The sequence below is a fragment of the Malaclemys terrapin genome, chromosome 13, assembly GCF_027887155.1.
Source record: "Malaclemys terrapin pileata isolate rMalTer1 chromosome 13, rMalTer1.hap1, whole genome shotgun sequence".
Taxonomy (NCBI): domain Eukaryota; kingdom Metazoa; phylum Chordata; order Testudines; family Emydidae; genus Malaclemys; species Malaclemys terrapin.
The window spans coordinates 16,081,976-16,108,889 of record NC_071517.1 but is presented as its reverse complement, the minus strand read 5'-3'; the positions used below and the strand labels follow the sequence as shown (position 1 = coordinate 16,108,889).

The 26,914-nt window shown below is 44.7% G+C and overlaps 1 protein-coding gene across 3 annotated transcripts in view; it reads left to right on the top strand.

Moving 5' to 3' along the window:
- Window positions 1–18,171, top strand: part of PRPSAP1 (phosphoribosyl pyrophosphate synthetase associated protein 1) — a 43,785-nt gene extending 25,614 nt beyond the window's left edge. For all 3 annotated transcript variants that reach the window (XM_054046945.1, XM_054046944.1, XM_054046943.1), the window contains 5 exons: window positions 646–701; window positions 1,534–1,679; window positions 11,219–11,289; window positions 12,111–12,257; window positions 14,389–18,171. In XM_054046945.1, the coding sequence (XP_053902920.1) occupies window positions 646–701; window positions 1,534–1,679; window positions 11,219–11,289; window positions 12,111–12,257; window positions 14,389–14,547 (579 nt within the window). In that variant the 3' untranslated portion in view covers window positions 14,548–18,171. The remainder of the gene's footprint in view (window positions 1–645; window positions 702–1,533; window positions 1,680–11,218; window positions 11,290–12,110; window positions 12,258–14,388) is intronic.
- The last annotated feature ends 8,743 nt before the right edge of the window (window positions 18,172–26,914 follow it).

The following is a 26,914-nucleotide window of genomic DNA, read 5'->3' as shown; positions in this document are numbered from 1 at the left end:
TTCAGGGTATGTCTACACTGGAGCTGGAAGTGTAACTTCTGTCTCTGGTTGTTACACTCATGCTTGCTCTGATCAAGCTAGTGCACTTCTGTTTCTAGTGCATCTGCTTGTGCTGGGCCAGGCTTGCCAACCCTAAGTATTCAAGCGGTTAGCCTATCTTGCCACTTGTGCCACCATGGCTACACTTCTGTCATTAGCACGCTAGCTCAATCAGAGCTAGTGTAGGTATGTCTGCATCCAATGTAGATGTACCCAAAGAAGTACAGTGTGCACTTTGTACAGTTGTTGAAGCCAATAAAGAAAGGTGGTGTAGAACTACAAAATGTCTTTTTAAAAGTGAGTTCCATGACCTAATTGTATTGCATGAAGAATTCTGAGTATTAAAGTTTAATTTGAGTACTGTGTTCTATTGTGGGGCAGGTTATATACAAATGCCTGACTGCCCTTCTTTATATCACTGGTGTTAGCATGGAATTATCTCCTTTTATTAGTACTACAGCGTGAGGTTCCCCAAGTGTTGCACTTGATTGTAAAGATGTGTAGACAATTGTTGTTCACCCAAATTGTAATGAGTTAGGAACAAGTACTGTACCTAGTACTAGACTCACTACTTACATGTTGGTAACCTTTTTCTTTTTAATCCAGATTCCAGATTACAGAAATGCAGTTATTGTCGCCAAATCCCCTGATGCAGCGAAAAGGTAAATAGACTCTTCCTGGCTGTCGGGGTGTACGTTTGATAAAACCTGCTGTGATCTGGTAGTATGGAGTGCATGTCGAAATGCAGAGTCTCCTAACTGAGATGACAAACTTGTCTGTCAAACTGTTTTGCAGTAAAATGCTGGATTCAAACTTAGTGCTGCCAAACTTTGAGGTGCAAGTGTCTGGATTGTCACACAATTGACCCTTGCACTTGGTGGGAGGCGGGGAAATGCCCAGTTTTAGAGCTCCCAACAGCTGGCTTATTGAGCAGTTTCTATTTACCTGGGTATTAAAGAATGTCTGAGCTTCTCACACATTTAAAGAGTCATAGAGCCAGTACTGGGCACAGTCAGATTACATAGTCACACCTGTTGCCTCTATCCAATGCTAATGTGAAGATTGCCATTAGGAGGAAGTAGCACCTAGCCCATGGCCCACACCATGGTACAGTGGTGGTTGCAGTAAGGGTCTGTGTTTGAATCAGCAGGCCAGAGAAGGCAGTGGCAGTCAGCTTGTCATAGGGAGAGGATGCGAAGGAACACCAAGAACCTCCTGGTGATGGAATGGTGGGTTAGAGAAGAGGGGAGGTACTGGGCGTTGAGCTATTTGAAGAAGATGGGTTTGAAAAGGCAGTTCTTCCCTAGCACCAATCCTTCACATTTTGCTAGGAAGTGGAAGGAGCTTGTCTGGAAGTTGAGTGGTAGAGTCCTAAATTCCCCTGTTGATTGTACGCAAGGATTAAACATGTGTGATTAAAAAGTATACCAAGCCAGAGGGCCTTTCCAGAGGTGTTCTCATGTATCCCTCTAACCTGTTCTGGTTTTCGTGCAGGGCTCAGTCTTATGCCGAGAGACTGCGTCTGGGACTAGCAGTGATCCATGGAGAGGCTCAGTGTACGGAGCAGGACATGGATGACGGCCGCCACTCTCCCCCAACTGTCAAAAATGCCACTGTGCACTCTGGCCTAGAGCTGCCCTGTAAGATTAGCACTCCGTCTCCATTTAACTTTTGATCAATGGGGGAAGGCATGGTGATGGGAGCTTGCTGTCTGCTTCATTTTACTGATATAAAACAGGGGTTCTCAAATTGGGGGTCAGGACTCCTCAGGGGATTGTGAGGTTATTACATGGGGCGTTGCAAGCTGTCAGCCTCAACCCCAAACCCCACTTTGCCTCCAGCATTTATAATGGTGTTAAATTAAAAACTTTTTTTAATATAAATTTATAAGGGGGAGTCGCACTCAGAGGTTTGCTGTGTGAAAGGGGTCACCAGTACAAAAGTTTGAGAACCACTGATATAAACTATACCAGTGCAACTTCTCATGTAGACAAGGTTGAAGTTAGATCTGAAGACCTTGTCTACGCTGAGGTCTTTGTCAAATCTCCCACTGTTACACTAGTCCCAGTGCAGCTTCAGCTGGCCTTAGTGCCGGGAGAATGTGACAAACATCAATGTAGAGACAGCATTTATTCATCAGTGAGTGGCAAAAATATTCATGTTAATGAAATAAACTTGACTTCTAACCATCTTATTGAAATACCAAAGGGAAATTTGCAAGGGAATAGCCACTGAGCTGAGAGATTGTTGGGTGGGTAGCCCTTTTCTCCTTTTGGGTGCAGTCTTTTTTTTGTTTTGTTTTTTTGGCTGCTGTCCTCTGAATGTGGAGGCTATGCCCCAGAACTACAGCAGCCTTTATAATAGCCTTGTCTGTACTGGGAACAAAACCTTGCTAGTTAGTGTCATTTAGATATTGTTTCTGGGAGCATTCTAATGTGACTTGTTTGGTCAGTATGAATAAAGGTCTTTCTAAGAACTTTTGGAACTCAGAATGCGACCTTGTATGCTCTCTCTATCCTCACCCTTGTATTAGCCGGCAGCACAGTTTTATAATGTTGTTTTTAGGTCCAGAATCCTAAAAAAAACTGTTCTAAAGAACTATGCTACTATCCTGTAGCAACATCAGGATTCAAACAGTGGTAGCAGTACTGATAAGGGGAAAAAAATCCAACTGTTTCCCTTCCCTCTTAGCTGTCCAGGTACATGTTTTTGGGCCTAAGGTTAGGGTTTAAAGTCATGGATGCGTTGTGTATGTATGTGAGACTAGAGCAAGGTGGTGGGTAGGGAGGGAAGCAGGGGAGGAGACATAGACAGGTACCTCAGCTGCAGAAAGCAACATTCCATCAAGCAGATTAGCTCAGTGATATCTATCTTTGCAGAGGTTACCAATAGCATAGATGGTCCAGTGCTTGCAGAATGATAATGAACACATAACCAAGAGTGTGTGTTCCTCTCTTGTCCTTGATGTGGTGATTAGAGATCAATGTCCTTCATGCATTAGCTAGTTACGATGCTGAGACAAAGTGGGTACAAAGGAAATTGTCATTGTCACAAGTGTTAGTATAACAAGTACACACTTAAAGGACCTATTGAAGCTAGCAGGAGTCTCTTCTTGACTTTTGACAGCAAATGTTAGTCTATGATTTTTGTCCTCTTGCAAGCATTTTTCCCTCCTGTTTCTAAAGGGAACTGAAATTTAACATAAGTGCTTTGGTCTGTTTCCTTGATTCCGAGGTATGGGTGGAATACCTCGTTTTTTGCTCGTTAGTGTAACTAGAGTATTACTCCTGAGGGAATTCAGTGCCTAAAAATGATGCACACATTTTAAAATTCTGCAAATTTTATTTGTCAATAAATAAATGTGGCTCCAGCATGGCAGTGGGGCGCACAGGCCACTGGCTGCATTGAGGTGGGAGATCACCCTGAAGCCCCCACCTCCCACGGTATAGGGACTTGGCAGTGAGGCTGCACATGACCCTGATACAGTGCAAGGGCTGGGCGTGCCCCAGAAACACCCCAGGACCCTGCCCCTCTGCACCAGGTATGGGTGGGCAGGCTCATCCAGCAGGATCCAAGTGTGTAAGGGCTTAGTGTGGGGAGATCCAGGTGTGGGGCAATCTGGGTGCAGGCGCTTCAGTGGGAGATCTGGATGCACAGAGGTTTGTTGTGGGGTTCTGGGTGCAGGGGCAATGGGACGCTGCAGGGGATCCAGGTGAAGGTGGTTGGGGCGGGGGGGGAGCTGGGTATGGGGAGCTGGGGCTCGGCGGGGGTTCTGGCGTGGTCCAGTGGGGAGTAGTGGTCCTGGTGCTGAGGGGAGTGGGGCTTGATGGGGTGGGGGTCCAAGTGCAGCTGGTCGGGGATCAGTGGGGTGGTGGTCTGGGTGTGGGCGGCTCGTTGGAGGGGTCCGGGTGTAGCGCTTGTCAGGGTGAGAGTTCAATGGGCTTGCTTAACGGAGGAGCCCCAGCTACTGCTGAGGAGATGCCACATGCTGGGCTCCCACTTCCCCCTGTGATGCCCCTATCCCCTTTTCTTCTCCATCCCCTTCCCCTCACTCCCACATTCCTCTCCCCTTGCCCTATTCCACCTCCTCTTCTCCCCCTCCACCCAGCCCCACTGCAGAATAGAAAACAGGAAGGCTCCCGGCACACAGAAGGGAAGCACCACTGGCACAGGACCCAGGAGACACCGTTCGGCTGCAGAGTCAGCTGTGCAGGGACCCAGACAGCCTCTGTCAACTGGGCAGCTCTCCGCTTGCAGAATGAGGGGGGGCAGTGGCATGTAACCCTGTGTGCCCCCTAAAAAACTGCACTCGTGGTCCCCACCCACCCCCATGTGGCTTCCCTTTGCTTCCCTACCGTTTTCTGCAGGGAAACATAGGAAATCTGCAGGGGGATGTGGGGGTGGGTGGGTTCTGCAGGTGGCACAGTCCCGCAGAATCCCCCCAGGGATAGAGCATGTAGATCTTGCGTCAAGGCTTACGTTGATGGTGATTGCAGATTTTAAAGAACTTGAAAATCCAGAAGAGATTCTTTATCGGATAATAAGTCTTCAAATACATTAAGGGCTGTAGTAAACAGGACTGTGGTCAGTTGTTCGCCATGTCCACTGAAGGTAGGACAGGAAGTAATGGGTGTAATCGGTAGCAAGGGAGATTTAGGTTAGATATTAAGAAAACTTTTCTAACTACAAGGGTAGTTAAGCTCTGGAATAGGTTACCAGGGGAGATCCCTCTCATTGGAGGAATCCCTCTCAGTGGAATTCCTCTCATTGGAGGTTTTTAAGATCAGGTTGGACGAACACCTGTCAGGGTTGGTCTAGGTTTACTTGATCTTGTCTCAGTGCAGGGGGCTTGATGACCTCCCCAGGTCCCTTTCAGCCCTACATTTGTGATTCTGTAACAGACTTAAGGTAGATCAGATTTGGGGCTTAAATTGAGTGCTCCTTACTGGTAGCCTGCACATAGGTTTGTCCAATCCAGTGTAGTTATGGTTTCAGGGGAGAAATGTTTTCAGTCCACTGTTATCAAGGCATGAGCTCAGCTGGTGTCTCTCACCTTCCTCCTTATTTATCCATCCTAGAAATTTGATGCCTGACTAATTACCTTGCATTCTTCAGTGCCTGAAACACAAATGTAAAACAATCAAATTATGCTACTCTGAAGTTGACTAAAAAGGAGAAACACAGGGTAAATTTCTGGGGTGAGCCTTGCTCCTTGCCAGTAGTGCTTCTATGTAAATTATTTGTTGATTCTCTGCAGCCTTTGAGTCTTACTTGCTACCTGGTTTTGAGCAAGTGCTGGGCTCTGTTAGCTAGGCTACAAAACAACAAAAGTATCTGTTTCAAGAAAAATCCATAAAGTCTGTAATTTGTAGCGAGTACCATGTATTTGCTCTTCGCTGTGCTAAAATTAAAGTGCAGTTGGAGTTAGGAAAAGTGGCATATTGCGATCCTGTATCGATCCTCTGACTCTTCCTGATCCAGTTAGTTCTGTTTACAAGTCCAGAGGTTTTTCCAAAATGCCACTTCAGCAAAACCTTAGGTTCTGAATAACGCTGGATTTTTTTCTTCCTCTTGCACCAGTAACAAAAATAACCGGATGTGGAAGTTTCCTGCTAGTTTTGATGGTGAAGCAGAATAGACTCTAACTAGCTCTCCTACAGTCTTATAAAACATAGCATACACTACTAACATAGAACTTGGGTTCCCTTGAGCCAGAAGGGTCAGAAAATTTCCTTAGTTGCCAAAGGAGGGAGCAAAGTTTCCAGAATTACACCCTTGATTCTGTAGAAGCCCCTCTGGATATAAGGTAGGCACTAGAAAGTTGGGGTATTCCTGGGAAGGAGCCGCTCACCTGGACATACGCTCCTTTCTGTAGAGCGTGGATTTCCCACCAGAAATCGGTGCCGAACTTCCAGTTTTGTGAGCTAGAGTGGTGGTTGAACAGACCGAATGGTGTCTGTGTCCAAGGCTATATCTACACTGCAGCTGGGAAGTATAATGCCCAGCTCCGTAGACGTACATAACTAGCTGAGATAGAGCTAGTGCTCTAAAAATAGCAGTGTGGTCACTGCAGCTCAGACTAGCCACGCAAGTACAACCCTGTCTGAGAGACTGGATATGTAGTCGGGGCTAGCCCAAGCTGCTGCCTTTGCCTCCACAGTCATGCTGCTGTTTTTAGTGTGTGAGCTTGAACAGAGCTAGCGTGTGAATGTCTGCCCAAGCTGGGAATTACGCCTCTCAGCTGCAGTGTGGATGTGACCTAAGTGGGAGTAGGACTCAGAGACCTACATGGAGTTGCATGGCCTTCTGCAAAGATAACTATGGTCCATGCAGTTGTGGGTGGGCTTCCTGGTGGGTCAGCTGGCCTTAGCCACATTTACTCTTGGCCCAAACACCAGCTCCTATGGGACTATTTGCCTTTAATTCATGGGTCCTGCTCCTGGTTCATGTTTTACCCTCCTGCCAGAGCGCATCGCAAGACCCACTGTCTGTTTGACTCAGCGACACGTGGGAAAGTTGTATTGTATTAAAGTGCCATAGTTGAACACTTTTAACTGCACTTCTTAAACTGCTCTGCTAAAAATTCAAAATACCAGAAATCTTTGAGACCTTAATACAGGACATCCCTATAAGGCTGTTCTGTTTTGTATTTGTAGCTGTTTATGGAGCCTTTGTGTTCAAGCTTGTTGTGCTTTAACAAATGCACATAAGTTTGTGCTTGCTGACTCTCCCTTCTGAAAATGTGTGTAACATGTTAAATCGTTCAGGTAGCCTTTTGGCTTGCTACCAGATGTATGTAAGCAATATGCCACTCAAACCAACAACCAGGCTGTCATAAGCAAAGGCACTAGGGTAAAAAAACTGAGTGAACTTGTGGGGCTTTTTCCTCTTCTGTATTTAGAACGGGGGCATAAAAAAAAAAATCTGTACTTATCTAGATGCATCACTTTGCATAACTATTTGTCGTTGGTTCTTCTGTTGTCCTGTTGTAAATACAGCATTATTTTACTTGGTGAATGTAAGTGTAACACACACAAACTGTGATAACTTTTTGTTGCCTCTGAACTGAAGCCACCACAATATTCCTTAAAAAGTATTGGCCACTGAATGAGAACAGCAAGTTTGAGCACAGGTTAATGCCATTTCCTTATCCCAGATGAAATGATTTTTTTAACTCTTAATGAAGTGTGATAATTGTATCCAGCACTTAAATCAGAGGAATAAGCCTTTACAAAGATTAGGACTTTTTGCTGAGCAATTGGGTTTTTCCACATATTCTCAAACATTTTTCATGTTCCTATTTATAAAAATGACTACTCTTCATTTGGTGTATGGCCCTTTAAAAATATATATATATACTAGAAACGCTGAAACCCGCTTCCTGACTCTTCAGAAGCAGTTGCAGTCCTTGGACCAGATTTTGATCTTGGTTACATCCCTGTAAATATAATTAATTAGAGTGACTCTGGGCTTACACCAGAGTAACTGATATCCAAGTCTGGCCTACTTTTTTTTTTAAACTTTGTTTGCCACTTTCAGCTACATAGAAACAAAGGTTTTGTACCTGGGAGGAAAATGTTCACTTACTATTTAGAGCAATTTTTCAAGCCACCATCTCCCAGCAGTTCTGACTTGTAAATGTCACTATGACTAAGGTTTTTGGAGAAGGAGAAACTGACCACAATGACTTCGGCATGTGTTTTACCTCACATTGGAGCAATCGAAGTTCTTTTGAGATTTGATGTGGTTATGGGTGGATATTGGCTTGCAATTTTTTTTTCTTTTCTTTACAGAGCTAATTGATCAAGAAAAAGGGAGAACAGCTCTTTAGGAATCGGGTAGGTCTACATGCTGCCTACCCTACTTTAAAAAAAAAAAAAAAAAAAAAAAAGGCTTAAATATAGCATTTAAATGTAGAGAGGGAAGGAAGGACACTAATTGCTGCTAATATTGGTAGCGGACTGTCAAAACTCTGAGCATAGTTTGGAAATGAAATTACTGGTAAGGAATACTTCATTTGTTATGCGATGCAAAGGTGCAAACTCCAGATGAAGAGTTACATGTTTGCCAGTAAAATAGTGCTGAATTTCAACTCTAAGATCCATTCACCATCCTTCTGAAAGGAATTCTCCCTGGCCTGTCTGCTGTAAGCAGAACCCTGTTCATCTGTGGAATTATGTTAAGGTTGGGATGGAAGCCAGATGTAATCCTTTGGGCATTTGATAACTCAGTCCTTCCTACCAAGAGTTTTGTTATCTAAACTAGATTAATAATTAATCAGAACTGGTAGGTAGGGCCTGCAGTTGAAATATTTTAGCCTGCTTATCTCTTGTGAAGTTTAATCCTGGTTTATTAAAAGTACCCTTCCTCCTGCCCTCCCCTTTACATGAGAACTGTGTTTTTCCCTTTACACTCTTGTCTCTCTATGTATTGGCAAGCAAGCTGTAGAAAACAATTCTAGAGCGACTCTGGAATCTCTGCTTCAAAGAGCACTTCAGTTAGGACTCAGGCTAGCTACCTAACTGAGACGTTAAACTAAAATTCAGCACTGATTGACTTATTCTGTTCAAAACATAAATCTTTGGCTTTTTAAAATTTGAGTAAGGTTTAAAGGAAAATGAGTCCTTTACATGAGACTCATTACACTGTACTGTTTTATATGCTTCATGTAGTAGCCGTATAAATTTGAAACTGTGGTCCCCATAAAACACATTTATCGTACACCTAAATCTACCTCACCTATACTCTGCCACATATCCACCTCTGCCAAAGCTACTAACATTCCAAACTACAGAGTATCTTAGACATCATTTTAAGACTATTCTATTAGTCTGTGCAAGAGGGGTATTTTCAGTCAGTTTAAGGTAAGATATCCTGATCCAGGATGACTAAAAGTGATTTCCTTACCATTAGCTTAAAATCCCTTTTTTTGGTAATAGAATAAGGCTTTTCTTTCTGCCCTGGTAGAATGCTAGGTATTAGACAAGTGCATACATTTTGTAACAATATATTCAAAAACATTATTTTTTAGGTGTCTGAAAGTTCTTAACTTTTCTGAAGCCTGTACAATTGAATCATAGTAATTGAAGTACCTATCTTTACAGTGGGAGGCTATGAAAAAGTATCAGTGAAGTTTATTTTAAAATACTCTAATCCCCTCAATCATTTCTAAAGGAGTTATGTAAAAGGTGTTGCATATGTAGAATTTTAAATGGGGTAATATGAAAGTTTTCATGATGGGTTTGCTTGGGCTGATATGTATCACTTCCTTACTACTGCATTTGAGCAACGATTCATGCCATTTAAATCCATTCACCAGATTCATGCAATGTACATACCCTTAGATATCCTTTTTGTGTCCTACACATGCCCTGAGACTTTTGTGTTATAAATCAAAATGTTCATTGTCAGGGGAGGGACTTCTTAAATGTACTTGGCTCAAGGGTGGCCAATCGTTGCTCAGGTGAGGGATTTATTAACAACTTGCCAGCAGTCTGAGGGCCACATCCAGTTTGTGGAGCAGATGGCTGTCTGGCTTGTCTTTAAATCCAGAATATAAGTGCAAAGTAGACAGTACATATCAGCATGTGATGCTCCACTTTGATATTGACACTGCTTGCCTCAAGATGGAGCATTTCCTGTTGGTACATGTAGTTTCTGCATGCCACAGATCCATATGAAAGCACAGCTCTTTGAAGTGTGTCGGAGGGGTGGGGGGTGGAGGCGGAGAGCGATTGGCACCTTCTTACTCAATGCATCTGATCCTTTTATATGTCATCTACAGAATTTAGTAATAAGTGTATTTAGTGCTTTTTACTCCTGCGTTGGGTTTGTAGTGCTAAGATTGAGCTGGATTTTGTTTGTCCTTCTTTTGAATACTAATGACAAAATTCCAGTCACCTATGCTACTGAAAGCAATGAATATATTCAGGGGCGTCCTTAGGATTTATGGGGCCTTATGCAGTATTATTAAACTGGTACCCCTATGCCCAACGGCATCCCAGGCTCGCATGTGTATAAGGGTGGTCTTTTGAAGGATTTATTTAAAAAACTATGTCTGAAGATCCAAGCATTTAAGGCTACAGATGAATACTCAGATTGTGCATCTAAAAATCTTGCAAGGATTTCTTAGAGACATTTTATAATCTTCAGCAACACACTAATGAAATATTTTTAAAGCAAATTTTAAATTAAGGTCCTGTAGACTAACATGTTCTGAGTAAATATTACAGTAATGCACAACTCTTATCAGTAAATTCAGAAACTGACAGTATATACCTGGGGGTTGGCAAATGCCTGTTAAATGGCTTCATTACCACTTGAATGGCTCTTTAACAGTTTTAATGTTGTGCTAATAGGTCTGGCAGGCTGGAGGCTTTTTCACTTTTAAGTACTAGATCCCCTCCAGAGGAAGACTCACCAGGCTGCAGCAATCAGCTGTGGTGGGAGCCTGCAGGAAGGGTAGAACAGGGATAGGAAGAGGCGGAAGGGTGGACACTAAGACCCAGGGGTGCCCCAAATTTTCTGGTGCGTATGCCTAAGGACGGCCCTGAACACATGCAGGTGTCATAAAGGGTCTTTTCTGGTCTGCAGGACACTTTATTGGGGATAGAGGAGAAGGAAAGAACCCAGCTTGAGTCTCAGATCCCCAGATCAATTTGCATGGCTAGCAATTAGAAAACTACCTCTTGCAACCAGGGACATTTGATAATATCCTTTAAGGAAGCTAAATGTGGAAGCCCACAACACCATCTTTAGTCACTTTTTGGAGCAGAAGTGCGCTTTAAGATGAGAATAACACCACTGCTTGAGCTGCACTTGGACCAACAGCTGCATGACAGCTGCCTTGACAAGGAATTTTAAGACGTTTAAAGGGAAAAAAATGCTAAGCACCAGCTGGCTCAGTTGAAGTGAGTGTGAGATGCAGGTGCTTGATGCCTCTGGAAATCAGACTCTTAATTTCTTATTCAGCTCCCTTTTTAGAGTGATTTATAAAATTGAAGTTCTGTGGGGTCTTATGGGGTATATACATATAAATTGCAAGAAGTGATGCACATGTATATTAAACTTGATGCATCAAGGTTTAATTGGGAGCCTGTCCTGCAGTGCAATAAATGGATATATGCATGTAGTAATACTGCCATGTATGGAATCTAACTAGGCTTTGCTTTGTTTTTAGTGATGATGGCCAAAGAGAAGCCACCAATAACTGTAGTTGGAGATGTTGGGGGAAGAATCGCCATCATTGTGGTACGAGACTGAAAGAGCAGTGGGGTGGGATCTTTTTCTCCAGCCCATCTCTAAATATTTATGCCTCCGTGTAGCTGGGATTTCTGTTCTGGAGTAGAAATGACATGACACTATCGTGTCAGAACATGAATGTTCACATTCCATCCTCTCCTCAACTCTCTCCAGCTTTCCTGTATATCTAAATAGGAAAGACAGACAGACCCTGTTAATATCCAGTGTTCAGCCCTGTGTTCAAAACGTGGGGATGTGGACCCTCAAATTTTCCTGCCCAGTTACACCAGAACCCAAAAATGAATACCTCCCAATGGAAATCATTTACTGCTGGTCTCCATTCATCCTGCTGAACTGCTGTTGAGATGGGTGACGTGGGGTTTTGGTATCATTGAGAGGATGCATAGTCTTCTGCTTTAGATACAAGACAAAGTCCAAGACCCTTCTGGGTTCTAGTCCAAGTTCTGCCACAGATGTCTTGTGTGACCTTGAGTAAGTCAGAATCTCAGTGCCTCACATTTCCCTTTCATTAAAATGGGATTCCTTCTATACCTCACATTGGTGCTGAGATTTAAGTAATTGTGTGAGAGGCACTCTGATACTACAGTGGTGAGAACTATAGAAATATCTGCAAATAAATAAAATTACATTAATTATCAGAGCTGGTGTATTCTGCCTGGGTGTATAAAGGATCTTCAGCAGTAGTCAAGGTAGACACTAACTTCCTCAAATATATACAGACTCTGCTGCTATAGATGTGAAGAGATCAAAGTCTGTCTTCTTTCAAGTGGTAACTTCCTGGTTCTGATTGTGGGGTTTGTTTCTCTTAGGATGATATTATTGATGATGTGGAAAGCTTTGTAGCAGCTGCAGAAATCCTGAAAGAGCGTGGTGCTTACAAGATTTTTGTGATGGCCACTCATGGAATCTTATCTGCAGATGCACCCCGTCTAATCGAGGAATCCGCAGTTGATGAGGTATGTCACTGCTGCTTGTCTTGTGGAGATGGGAAAAGGTTGGATGGTGGCCACATGGATTCACGCACTAGCTTTTTGCCTCTAGACAGCAAGGTTCCAGGTCACAGTTGTAAAATGACTTTCATCACAGACTGTTACCTAGTAAAAATTGTATCACAAAACCAACCAACATACAATTCAGCATGCAATTAACGTTACCTATTCTGACTGGGATGATTTTTCAAGGCTTTATTTGGGGTAAGTTTAGCCTCTGCTTGCACTGAATAGCTTTTACCTGAGACTAATGTTCATTTTTCCATGAGTGAAACAATTCATCAAATTTACATATATTTGAGAGGAAAATAAAGCTGGTCTTTGCTAGATGACAAGATAGATCCAGGAGTGAAAGTAATGGGGACATTAAAAGAGGCTTCTTTCTAGTTATCAGAAATGGGTTGTTATCCATTTTTTAGAAGATGAGAATGGAAAATCTCATTTAGCTCAAAGGCATATGGCCCCTTAAGAGTCTGTCCTCTATGTAGCAAAGAGTCCTGTGGCACCTTATAGACTAACAGCCATATAGGAGCATGAGCTTTCGTGGGTGAATACCCACTTCTTCGGATGCATGGGTATTCACCCATGAAAGCTCATGCTCCTATATGTCTGTTAGTCTATAAGGTGCCACAGGACTCTTTGCTGCTTTTACAGATCCAGACTAACACGGCTACCCCTTTGATACTTGTCCTCTATGTAGATTTCCCATCTACATATAAACTTATTAATACCTATCTGGATGGAGAGTCTAAAGCACAGCCACCATTGGAAATTATGCTGAGTTACCTTAATAAAGGAGCCTTTGGCACCAGACTCTCTGGGAGAGAAACTCTGTTTAGGTGACAGTCCCCCCCTCTGAATTTTATGGCATTTGTTTTAATACCACACTTCTCCAAAGGGCAGACTTCACCTATTTTATTGGTACAGTGAGCTGGTACAGTGAGTCTGCATCCTTTGCTATCCTCTAGCAAAACCGTTCACATGGTTGCTTCTCCATCACATCCCATGTGCATGTGTTTGCTTTCCTGTAATATTTATTTTACTTTTCTCTGCCTCTCCTGTCTGGCCATGGACTTTGTGGGGTATTATTGGATCAAGCCATCCAATATTCCACCCTGAGTGGTCAAGAACCTCTGATGTAATCAGACTTGCTAGTCCACATGGAGGAATTTCATGCAGAGCATCACTGATGTTGGCCCTTTCTTCAAATGATCAGCCTTGGAAAATCTGCCATTTCAATCATATAGTATTAGTGATATTTACACCTACCCCAAATCCTCTACCTACCCAGATGTAAGAGGAGTGGACTCACCCCTGCGGCGCCTCCTGCTGGTTGTCCAGGGAATTAGCTCACCAGCCTCTGGAGCGCCCTCTGCAGGCCTGTGATCTGCCTTGTCCTCTGCACTGGCCCCTGTGTCCCTCCCAGGACCCCGGTGCCCCTTGCTCTGGGTGCTGCCCCCTGGCAATACCCACACATGCTGGGTCTCCCCTCCCTGGGGAACCCTGGGGAACCGCCACCCACTGTCCCTACTTCACCTCAGGCCACTGCCAGTCACCAACTAGCCCCCGCTCCCTGGGGCAGACTGCAGTATAGGCCACTCATCACAGGTAAGGTTGGGTTTGGACCTGCTGCCTTGGCCTACCCCTGGGCTGTCCTCTGCAACCCCCCAGTACCCCTTGGCCTATTACCAGGCCGCAGCCTGGGGCTATTCAGGCTGGAGCTCCTCAGCCTTTCCCCAGCCCTGCTCCACTACAGGTACCCTGTGTCTATCTCCCTGCAGCCAGGCCCTTCTCTCTCTGAAGGCAAAGAGAGACTCTGAGTGCCTGGCTCCCAGCCTCTTACATAGGGCCAGCTGGGGCCTGATTGGGGCATGGCCCAGCTGTGGCTACTTCCCCAATCAGCCCAGTAGCTTTTAGAGCTGCAGACCTCTGCCAGGGTTGTTTTAAGCCCTTCCAGGCAGGAGCGGGGTAAGCACCCCGCTACACCAGAGAAACTTCAGATACAACTGATTTTCAGAGTTATTCTTAGGTAGCTATTAAATCTGAATTGATGTGTTGGTGGCAGTTTTAATGTTCTTTCCTTTCTATCTCTCTGCAGGTGGTGGTGACCAACACAGTTCCTCATGAAGTTCAGAAGCTGCAGTGCCCCAAGATAAAGACTGTGGATATCAGTTTGATCCTCTCTGAAGCCATCCGACGAATCCACAATGGGGAGTCAATGGCTTATCTCTTCCGCAACATCACCGTGGATGACTAGATTGCAATGTTGCCCTTGTCCTGGGTTTCCTGAAGAGAAGGGAGAAGGAAATGTGCATGAAAATGCAATGCCATAAATTAGACATAACACAACTGTTTCTTCTGCTAGGGGGAGGGTGTAGGATGTTTAAGGACTGAAGCCACGAGATTGAATAGCAAAAGTAAAATTGAACAGCCCTGATACCTGTAGCCTCTTCTGTTCACCTTGCAGGGAGGATTACATTTTAGTTCTGATCAGGAAATAGAGAGGCTTTGAACTATAAGTAAAAGTTGCCTGAAAGCTATTTAGTGTCTGCCTCTCACCCTTTAAAACAAAGCTGTAGTCTCATGAGAGGGGAATCTGGAAGTCTTGTTGCTGCACATGGACTGATGAAGTAAAGATTTTGATGCTGCTTCTAGTCTGTGGATTGACTATAGAATACAGAAGGGAACACTTCATTTAAGCTGCCTGGGCAAGTAGGGTGCTGCCTGTAGTGTTGATGTGCAGAAAACCCCCATGCCAACTTTTGTAGCCTTTTCTAATTTCATTTATTCAGCATAGGTTTATTTTTATGAAGTTATTGGCTGTAAGTATATTCAACAGTGGCAGCCTAGAATGACCCAGTGGCAGTTAAATCCTTAAATAAATTAGATTTGTCGGTGTTTGTAACAACTTAAATATATTTATCTCAGCAGGAGTGGGAACGTAGTAGTAGAATATGTCAACCTTTATCTCTAGAGCCTTGGATTTTTGTCACAACTCCATGGCAAGTAATGTGAGTTTGATCCCTGCTGGAACACTTGTCTACATTGAAAATTAAGCACAATTTGTGATTTTTGGCTGTTGGCTCAGAAGTTGCCTGGGATTGATATACCCTGGCAGAATTGTATGAGGGAAACTTTGCATGTCTGCCTCAGAGATGACTATACTTTCTGAAACTCTAATGTTCAAAAAGCTAAAAAGCATAGTATTTTTATTTTGGACCTTTTCCCTGTGGACAGCTGCCGTTTTGGTCTGTTGTTGTAAATATGTTAAATACATTGACAGGGCAGCCCTGTAAAGTAAAAGAAAATGTAGATGCTTTAAACCTGTTTTCTGAAACACCCATTGAACTCCTGCCTCTAGACAGAGAGGCCTTGTTGCTTGCTCCTTTTCCAAGTGACGCACATCCTTGGCTGTTGGCAAAGAGAATATGGCTGGGAAAGCAACCCTAGTGAATTGTGATGAGTTTTGCTGGGCTGTAATAAGATCCAAGGGCATATTCCAAAAACATCCGCCATGTAGGAAGACAGGTCAATATGCACACTACCAAAACCTAGAATATTTTCAACTTGGCTCTGTGATCAGTAGTTTGAGGCTATTGCTTGGGAGAAGACAGTGCAGATTGCTTTGTCCAGCAGGGGTTTGTTTATAGTATTACTTGCCCTTCAACTTCTAGCTACATATTTCACTCCCACTTCAAGGTACAACAAATTCTAAAAGTGTCAAAGAGCGTGTGTTTATGCTGGGAGTCCTGGAAGAGCCTTGAATGTTCAGCAAACAAAAGGTCCTCAGTAGAGTGAAGTGCATATTCTAGAACTAGCTTCCTATCTCATAGCCACTGAGCATGTATGGAACTATGGATTCAGGAGCACCTTGCCTTCTCTCTGGAATCCAGCTGCTGATCTGTACCTCCAGACTGAATCTTCTCGTAAGCAATATACGGGACTGTTCTTAATTTAGTGGCTTTGTTCACTAAGTATTAGAAAGTCACAACTATACTCCATTACCATGACTTTATGTATGTGGCTCCTCAGGGCTGCTGACAGTTATATTTTAACATGGTACTGTAAGTATTATTGAAGGGATTGACTGACAAGCATGTATGTGAAGAAATCATAAATACTCATGTCCCGTTGTTCTTAATTAGTACTAGGCTAAAGCTGTTCCTAGTGATAGCCAGTTTTACAAACATGAAAACATTCTGTCCTCATATCCCCTTTTAATTACTTTAAGGTAGACCCTACCCTGGGTGAAGTGGCCCAGTTCGTTAGTCGGCTGCCCTCTCTCCTCAGATTCGTCTCTGTTCAAATCTTGTCGTGGGACTCAAGTCAGAATGAATTTGATTGGGCCATAGTCATAAATCGGTCACATCACAAAATCCCAACCAGTTTGGTCCAATTGGCAGCTTGTGCTCACAAGGCCGAGAATTGCGATATGAGAGATTGCAAATGAGGATTAAAATGCATCAGGAGAGCTATATGGAAGCTTGCAGTGCATCTGCCTGAACTATAGCTGGCTTGGCATTGAACTTAACTGAGTCTTTTTTTTTTTTTTTTTAATCTCATGGAATCCAGCCCTGGTGGCTGCCATCATTACAGGGTGTGCTGTCAGTTTTTTTAGATGAAGGCCTCTCCCTCCCAGTTTCCTCTGCCTTTTGAAAGACTTGATTATTGTTATGGCTTTGCCAGTTATCAGAGTTGGGGTTTAGGGGGCCTTGTAGGATTTAGTTTCCTATAGCAGTGGTGCCATTCAGAAAGTCTTGGGCTATCTGCCCATGTCATTTTTATTCCCATCCCATCTCCTGTGTTCGCCCTCTAACTCAACCCTGATATTAAAAAGCAATAAATTTAGATTTCCTGTTTTGGTTTTAAACTCCTGAAAATTTAAATGTTCTATTCTTGTAAAACAGAAAATTGGCCTATTCTTTTCTCAACCCACCATCTGTCACCTTTCTCAGAAGTTATCTTGGCTGAGGGTGCATGACTGGGGAGAGAGGTTAATGATCTAAATAGCTACATGATGGCATTACTTTGAGAGTTGATTTTAAGGTGAAGGAGGCTGGGGGGAAGGGGAGTTCTGGTTTGTTTGCTGATAGATCACTCAGGTTCTAAACAGTCTTCCCAAGTTTCTCGGAGTATTTTACTTTTGAGAATTATTTAGCAGCATGTGTAAAATATATGCATTTATGTTCCCCTCCTACATTTTACCACGTTGACATGGCTTTTTACTTCAGGACGTCATGGAATTCCTAGAAGTCCATTTAGTAATGTGTTTAGCATCCACTTTCTGAAACCACCCTCAGCTGAGGCCATAGGAAGAGTGAAGATCCTTCATGCCCTTGTTTGATATCTCAAAAAACGGAGAGAAGCTCAGTTTAAATTGCACAGTACTGGAGAGGAAGCAGTTTAAACTGAGCTTCCGTTATCTCCCAAATTCAAACTTTCAAAATGGTCTTGGTGGCTTATAAATGTCTGCTTTCTGCACATGTCTTAAATTTCCATTAGGGTTGTAGTTTGATAATCTCAAACGAAGAGGAGCCTTTCCAAATTGAATCTCTCAATGTGCAAGCTGGTTTAGAATTATACTTGTCTTTGCAGTCTGCATTGAAGTGAGTAAAGGACATAGGAGAAGGTAATGAAAGCCCTGGGGCACCTCTTTCTTACAGATGTATTTATGTTCATGCATTTTTCCTGTCCAGGGCAGAGTGAAAACAGCTGTGTGGTTGGCATATGTGTATAGAGTTCATAAAATCTGCTTGATCTAGATTATGCTGTTAGCTAATTTCTTTGGAAAAAGTGACATGAGCACTCATGCCTGTGTCTGTTAGAAAGCCGTAGAGAAATTCCCAGAGTGGATGCTAATAAACTCTACATTTTCAACTGAGCGTTTCTCTGAAATTTATTGCAAAAAGCACTCCAATGGCCCAGACACAAGCCTGCTGAGTATGCATAGTATCACTATTTGCATTGGTTCCATTTCACCTTTCTTGGTCCTTTAGCTTTGTGACACACGAAGCTTATGATCACCATAAGGATTTGATGCCTATGATACTCTAATGCCATTAGAGCTCCTTTGAGCTAAGGCACATCATAGTGCAGAGCAATAGGGGACGATTCTTACAAAGCAAAACGTTCAGTAACAGATCAAATTCAGGAAGACCATAGCGCGCATATATATATATATAGATATCTATATCTATCTATCTATCATATATATATCCCTTACTAAATTTCATGGTCACAGCTGTCTAATCCTCTACAGGGTCAAAGTCCAGCTAACTTATTTTAAGTCCGTAGGGTGGAAAGTATTTTCTACATCTTTTGTGCCTTTGCAAAGAATTGTACTGCCCTCCTTGCAGATGGTGCCTGTATTAAGTCATCTGTGCTAGCAGGTGTAATGCCTGTCAAATGACTGAAATAATTTATTTCGGTTATGACTTTTCTTTTTGATCCTAGAGCAAGGAATCCTGCCCGAGGTTTTGAGTCTCCAACCAATCAAACTTCTTCATGTTTATGCTGGATGAGCTGCCCGACATGGAAACTGACCTCTGCTACAGCCACAACAGCATTAGTAGAGACAGTTGCAGTTCAGGGTTTGTCGTCTTCCTGGTGCTAATTTTAATCTCTACGTACGCCCATGCAGATCAGCCTGGCTGGGTCATGTGGGCATGATTCTGAACCCTTTACTTGCACTGAGTAGTGTTTACTCGAGCAATAGTCCCTTTGACTTGAAGGGGGACCATTTAAAAGTTCAGTATACATAATGGGTTGCAGAACAAGGCTCTTTAATGGTACAGCAGCATGGCAAGCAGAAACCCGCGGCAGCAGGTCTGAGCCTCAGGCTATGCACTCAGGCTCCTGCTCTGGTGTTAAAAATCGCTGTATAGACGCATGGGCTCTGAGGAGCATCACATGAGCCGGAGTCTGTAGACCCATCTCTGAGACTTGCTTGCTGTAGATTCACACCTTGGCTGGCTGTGTACTAACTCGCCATGTAGACAAGCCCTAAGTTAGTTACCCCAAGGACTAAACACCACTTAAACTTTTAATACAGACGTTATATGGTGCAAAGGGCCCTGGGTCGCTTCTTTGCACTAGGTTAAACTTCACTCTAATGTTGACAATCACTTCTGCAGCTTTATTTTGATTTCACTGCTAGTAATAAGCCTATCCTGTACCTGCATGTCTATTGGAAAGATGTGTGGCTTTGAGTAATTTCCATAAATATGTGCAGGAAAAAATAACTCAGGGTGAATGTATATGGTCTATACTATACGATGCTGAGGCTTGTGTAACCTCCCCAAGGGCCTCCTGCGGTAGAGCTATAGGTTAAACTGATACGGCATGATCCTGCATTTGTTAGTATACCTGGGTTAGGAGCCTTAAGCCTTTTCCGTTTTTAAAGTGGGGGTCCTGTGTTTTCTTTTGAACGAGACTTGGCTACTGCTCTCTCCTACTAATGGTTGTCCTTGAGAACTTCCAGTTCAGTGACTAAGCAAATACCAAGACCATGGAAGGGAAGAGGGAAGGATCTCACTGCAGTAATTCTCCCTGTTATAAAAGAGGCTTTGTTTAAATGAGTGCGGTAGCAGAGGAGCCTGCCTTGGGTTTGTCTCCCCAGCCATCTCTGCAGTATATGGAAGTGGTGAGCCTGAAACTTCAGGAGAGGAAACCTGGCTTATTTTAGTTTTTATTAAGGCATGGCAATAGTGATGCCTAGAACAGAGTCAGATATTTGGGAAGGTGATGGAAGCAGTATTTTATCTCCACAGGCTCTGTGCATGATTCCTGAGCACCTGTTTCTGCTAAAATTACCATGATAAATGACAGTTTCAGAGGGGTAGCCGTGTTAGTCTATATCTGCAAAAACAACAAGGAGTCTTTGTGGCACCTTAGAGACTAACAAATTTATTTGGGCATAAGTTTTCGTGGGCTAAAACCCACTTCATCCGATGCATGACGTTCACTCCATGCATCTGATGAAGTGGGTTTTAGCCCACAAAAGCTTATGCCCAAATAAATGTTAGTCTCTAAGGTACCATGATAAGAGTGATATTGATGCCCAAATTGTTGTCAATAAGGTACAGAATTAATACCCTCTTCAGAGAGAGGTACTTATTTCTATAAACTGCACCAAGAGGCCCCAATCGGGAGCCATGGTTTTGTTGTGTTACACACCGTAAAGAGGGTGTCCTAAAGTTCTTATGATCTTGGTTAATGACAAGATGCCACAGGTGCATGAAACAAATGGCAGTGGGTGGGGTACTGGAGGATGAGGCAACAATATGAGCATGACCAGCTGTTCCTGCAATGCAGCTCTTTGCCTGCCTAGCCACCAAATGGCAGTAAGGAGACTTTGCTGTGCCTGCAGATCTACTGCATGGAGGACGTGCAGAAAAAACATCACCGTAGGTCTTAGGGGTCTGATTTATACTGAATGTTACCTTGTGCTAAGACACAGGCAAGTGACAGAAGTCTGAAGTCAATCGCACCTTCTGAGTGTTCTGGGCAGGTTGGCTTCCATCTTAGGAAGAGGACTTGGTGTTGGATGACTGGAAAGTTTTCTACAAATAGCAATGCCTGAAAAACACCTTCTAATGAAAGTATAAATTGTATAAAAGCAGATGGGGCTATCCCCAAAGTGGTGGTATACGTATTGTGAGCTATTCTTTCAATCTGCCCAGGGAGATCTGCTTGGGGAACTTTTCCTAACCCAAACCCCTGAGTTACTGCTATTTTAATGACTGCACGTTAGATGGTCCCTGCCCCAAAGCAGTTTATTTTTTACTTCTGTAAAGCAGGTTAAAACAGGGGAAGGCTCATCCTGAGGTTTAGGGCCCTGTGCTAAAACTTGTGACCTTGGGCAAGATACGGAGTCTCTGTGTCTCCATTCCCCTTTGCTGAAATGAGGATTTCCTTACCTGTGACTGCTGTGAGAACCAGTTCATTAACATTTGGGTGGTGTTCAGATACTATCGTGACTGGGGCCATAGACCTACTGTGACAGTGAAATTCAGATCAAATGTTTGAACCTAGCAAAATCTCGGTTGTAGGGGTGGGAGAGGAGCCATCCAGATGGCAGTTGTTGGCTCAGCCTGTTATAACCCTGGCCAGGGGTTTGGAGAGAGCACACACCCACCCCACTATGTGAGGTTAGTTTGCTGGTTTTTTAAATATCCTTAGTATAGTCTCATTTGTAGAAAAGAGATTAGTTTCCCCTTCTACTTTTCTGCAACCTCTCTGTGCTATGGATGACCAGTCTTGTTAGAAGAACAGAAAACACAGAAGCCTCTGTATCCCTGGCCCCTCTCTTTTGGGAGGGCTGCAAGCAAGCAGCTGTCAGAACTCAACATTACTCTACAGTGGATGTTCGTAAGTGGGGGTAAGCGCTTTCCCTCACTGAGTATAGACTGTCATGGGGAGATGTTCACCTCCATTTCATGTGGTGTGCTGACATCTGCTGGATGTTGAGGCTCTGTCCTGATAAAACCACTGCCTTTTTTTTTTTTTTAATGCATTGAAAGTAATAACCCAGCTGGGATCCATCTTAGCCTGGAGGGCCTTGATACAATATGGAAATGAGATTTAAAGAGCACTTCATGTAATACCTTTATGCAGGGGAGTTACTTAAGCTAGAATCTGGCTGGCTCCTCGCATGTGCAGTAGGGCCAGAATGTTTGGCTTGCATTCATTTCCTAATACTCCATGTGAGTGAGGCTGGCATCTGTGCATCTTTCATTCAGTGTTGAAGCTAATGGGTTCTAGTCTTGGGGAAAACTGAAAATGGAAGTCCCTTTCCTATCAATATTTAATCCATGTGCGCACAGAATAACTGTTCCCTGCCTTGGGCCTGGGTGGAGCAGTTGTAAAAACACACATCCTGTCACAACTCTCCCCTCGGCTTTGCTCTTACCTAGCAACCCGAAGGGACGATGACTCATGGAAGACTGTCGTAAGGTTAAAATGACGACAAGTGGGATTGGAGCCAGGAAAATAGTTGGAATGTCTGAAAATATTTTCTCCCATCACATTACTAAATACATCGTTTTCACTGTCCAAGAGAACAGTCCTGCTTGAAGAAACTGAACTACACTGTCCAGCCTTGCGTGGGAAGGTCCTGAGCCAAAGCTCATGGAAGTCAGTAGTAGGACTTTAGTTGACTTCAAGTAGTATAGGATCAGGCCTCTACCCTTGGATGATTCCCATCCATGGAAATAACCATCATGCTGGAGAAAGTTGTGCTGGGGTTACAAGCACAGGAACACTACCACTGACTGAGGTTTGGGAGCATTATCCTAAAAACAGGTGCCAAGTTATAGCTGGTGCAGAACAATACGTTAACAGTCCTCACAGTGCCCAGGGGGGAGGCCATGGCTTCTCTTATAAGAGTAATGGATGAACATACCTGTCCTGGCCAAATTCTAATTTTGGTGATTTCAATCTGTTTACCTAAACTAACAAAAGCACCTTTTCTTTTTATGCCTTTTTCAAAAAGCCTCTTTGAAAAAGGAAATGCCATCCTTTTAAATTACAGTCCTGTGCTTTCAAATGGATACAGTTACAGCATTTACTTTCTGTCCTAAATTGATCTGCACTGCTCGACAGCTGCTGTGTTCCAGTGCAGAGCTGACTACTGCAGCAGTGGATGAAGTGATATTTTTACCAGTATAGAAAATACTTTGAGACAAAATACACAAGTTTGAAGGATGGATACTGATGTGATGCTGTGAATCCTATATGCCTGTCGTCATGGAGAAACTGGCAAAGCACGTTTTCTGATAATTCATAGATTCTAGGACTGGAAGGGACCTCGAGAGGCCATCGAGTCCAGTCCCCTGCCCGCATGGCAGGACCAAATACTGTCTAGACCATCCCTGATAGACATTTATCTAACCTACTCTTAAATATCTCCAGAGATGGAGATTCCACAACCTCCCTAGGCAATTTATTCCAGTGTTTAACCACCCTGACAGTTAGGAACTTTTTCCTAATGTCCAACCTAGACCTCCCTTGCTGCAGTTTAAACCCATTGCTTCTTGTTCTACCCTTAGAGGCTAAGGTGAACAAGTTTTCTCCCTCCTCCTTATGACACCCTTTTAGATACCTGAAAACTGCTATCATGTCCCCTCTCAGTCTTCTCTTTTCTAAACTAAACAAACCCAATTCTTTCAGCCTTCCTTCATAGGTCATGTTCTCAAGACCTTTAATCATTCTTGTTGCTCTTCTCTGGACCCTTTCCAATTTCTCCACATCTTTTTTAAAATGCGGCGCCCAGAACTGGACACAATACTCCAGCTGAGGCCTAACCAGAGCAGAGTAGAGCGGAAGAATGACTTCTCGTGTCTTTCTCACAACACACCTGTTAATACATCCCAGGATCATGTTTGCTTTTTTTGCAACAGCATCACACTGTTGACTCATATTTAGCTTGTGGACAAGCAGTATATACAATATATAATACAGTATATTCTTCACTCAGCACAAAATTACTGTGGGACTCATTGCCACAAGATCTCATAATGCCAAGAGATCAGCAATAGTCAAAAAAGCACTGCACATTTATGTGGTACACAGGCCTAGTTACAATATTAAAAAACAAACAAAAACCAACAGGATGTGTAAAGAACAAATAAACACTTAAATTTGGGGGCATAACCCAGCCTCTTGGGGACGAGGAAGAAACTTTCCCTGGGGGAAGAGTTAATCCCTAACTCCTTACTGTATGGCTATTTCCTGTGATGCAGCTGGTACTGGCCCCCATTGGAGACAGTATGTTGGCCTAGATCAGGGGTTCTCAACCTTTTTCTTTCTGAGCGCGCCCCCCCTCCCCCCCCCCCACACACACACCATGCTATAAAAACTCCACAGCCCACATGTGCCACAGTATCTGGTTTTCTGCATATAAAAGCTAGGGCTGGTGTTAAGGGCTAGCAACCAGGGCAACTGCTTAGGGCCCCATGCCACAGAGGCCCGTGTGAAGCTACATTGCTCAGGCTTTGGCTTCAGACCCAGGTGATGGAGCAGGGCCCTGGGCTTCAGCTTTCTACCCTGTGCCCTAGCAAGTCTAATGCTGGCCCTGCTTGGTGGCCCTGGACCACAGTTGCCAACTTTCACATAATAAATAAGCATCCCGACTTTCACAATAAGCTGAAAATCAAGCTAATCCTATTTCAAAACAAGACCAAAACAAGCTAATCCCTAAGAACCCCAACACTCTGTGACTAGATCCCCCCGGCGTGCAGTCTGGGACTGTAGTGGGCCCGCTGTGCACCCCAACTCTCTCCCCTGCTTGCCCCTCCCGGCCCCCGCTTGCCAGGAGCCCATCAAAAAATAAAAAAAAGCTACAAGCCAAAAACTAGCCAACAAGCAACACACAAGCCAATTAAGCCAAAAACAAGCCCAATTTTTGCATTTTGTTCACGAGTTTGGCATGTCTGCCCTGGACCCCTGGTTGAGAACCACTAGCCTAGATGAACTGCTGGTCTGACCCAGTCTGGCAATTCCTATTTGAAACAAGGTTTTCATTAATTGGATTTACATTTGCAGAATTTCTACACTGCTGCACCTGAGAAACATGCACCAACCTTCGAGTTTGATCAAATTAGCTGATGGTGAGTTATGTGATTACGCCCACCCCCACCCCCACGCTTAGTTTTTAAAATAGCACACTTTAGGGAGGAAGGGACGGTCTAGTGGTTAATGCACTGAACTGGGAGGCAGGAGACTGGAATTTTGTGACCTTGGGGTAGTCACTAACTTCATCTCTCTTTTCCTCTGTTCCCAGTTTTACGCTGATATTTTGTATCCCTTTTCTCCACCTTCTGTCTCTTGTCTAATTAGACTATAAATTCTTTGAGGCTGAGGCTCTCTCATTGTGTTTGCACAATGGGGTTGGGCTCAGTAAATTCTACTGCAGTGCAAAATAATAAAAATATTTTAAACATCCGTTTTTGCTTGTGTACGAATAACCCTAGCTTATTGACACACCAAGTATTTCTAGAATGTATTTTATTTTTCACTCCTTATGCTCTTTGTTTACTTCTTGCATTTCCCTCCATGTGGGTAATAAGCCACTGCAGTTACTATAGTCGGGTTCCCAGTGCTGCAAGGTCTGGGTTGCAAATGAGCCAGGATTGTGTTTTACGGAGTAACAACTAGCTTCCATTAATTTGGGGGGCGGAAAATCAGCAGACCAAATTTCTGTTGGTCTTAGGCTGCGTGAATTTGTCACAGAAACTGAACGTTGGGCCATCTATGAACGTACTGTGGCCTTTTCAAGGCTAGTTCCTTGAGTTTTGTTTTTGCAAGCTCACACCGAGCCCTCTGGGCCATTCAGGAGGCAGTTCGTATTCGGGAGCCAGTATGGAGGAGTTCTATGGGTAAAGTCTGACATGCTTAGGGTTACCATATTTTGTGCCTCCAAAAGGAGGACACTCCACGGGGCCCCGCCCACGCCCCAACTCCGCCCCTTCCCCAAAGTCTCTGCCCCCTCCCCTGCTTCCCGCGAACATTTGATTCGCAGGAAGCCTGAAGCAGGTAAGGGGGGTGTGGGGGGAGGAGGCACGGCCCAGGCTGGCCCCCCCGGCGTCTCTAGCCTGGGTCGGCTCGGGCCCTGGGGTACCGGCCCCGGGCCCCGCTGAGCAACCCCGGCCCGCCCAGCACCGCCGGTCCCCGGCCCGGCACCAGCTCGGCCCCGCACTGCCGTCCCATCCCCCGAGCCCCCGTCCCGTGCCGGTACCGCTGTCCCGGCCCCCGAGCCCCCGGCCCGGCCCCGCCGGCCCGGCCCCCGAGCCCCTGGCCCGGCACCGCTCCGCCGGCCCGGCCCCCGAGTCCCCGGCACCGCTCCGCCGGCCCGGCCCCCGAGCCCCTGGCCCGGCACCGCTCCGCCGGCCCGGCCCCCGAGCCCCTGGCCCGGCACCGCTCCGCCGGCCCGGCCCCCAAGCACCCGCACCGCCGGCCCCGCATGTCCTGATTTTCCCGGACATGTTCGGCTTTTTGGGATTTCCCCCTGGACGGGGATTTGGAGCCCAAAAAGCCGGACATGTCCGGGAAAATCCGGACGTATAGTAACCCTAGACATGCTCAGCAATTTCAGGCTAAGGTCACCCTCCATGACAGCCTGCTGTGCTGTCCCTAATATGAGGAGAGACTGATGAGTTTTACCGAAGGCTGGCCCTGCAGCTCAACCAGCTAGGGCCCAGCCTCCTGCAGCCCCAGCTACCCCACTCCCGTGGCTTGAAGTGGTTTCCCTCCTCGACAGGGTTTACAGTTTGGTTTAATGGCTCTTAGCACCCCCACTGTACAAATTGCTCCAGTGCCCCTGCCCACGTCTCCAGAGCCTCTCCACTGCCTACCCAGCACCCTTCTGTCCTCCGGCAGCCATGGCCCATTCTTCCCAGCTCCGCACCCAGGCTGCCTCCCCATGACTCTAAACCCCAGCCAGCCCATTCCCCAGCTTAACTCCCTCCCCACGTGTTTCTGGAGGCAGGCAGAGGCAAAGGCCCACTGCAACCCCCTAGCCCTAGCCTTTCAAATCCGGCCAGGAGTGGGGCCAGGATCCAGCCCTTCTCCCTGCCTTTCAGAGCCGCTTCAATTCAGGCTTGGAGGGGGGGACTACTTCCCCAGGC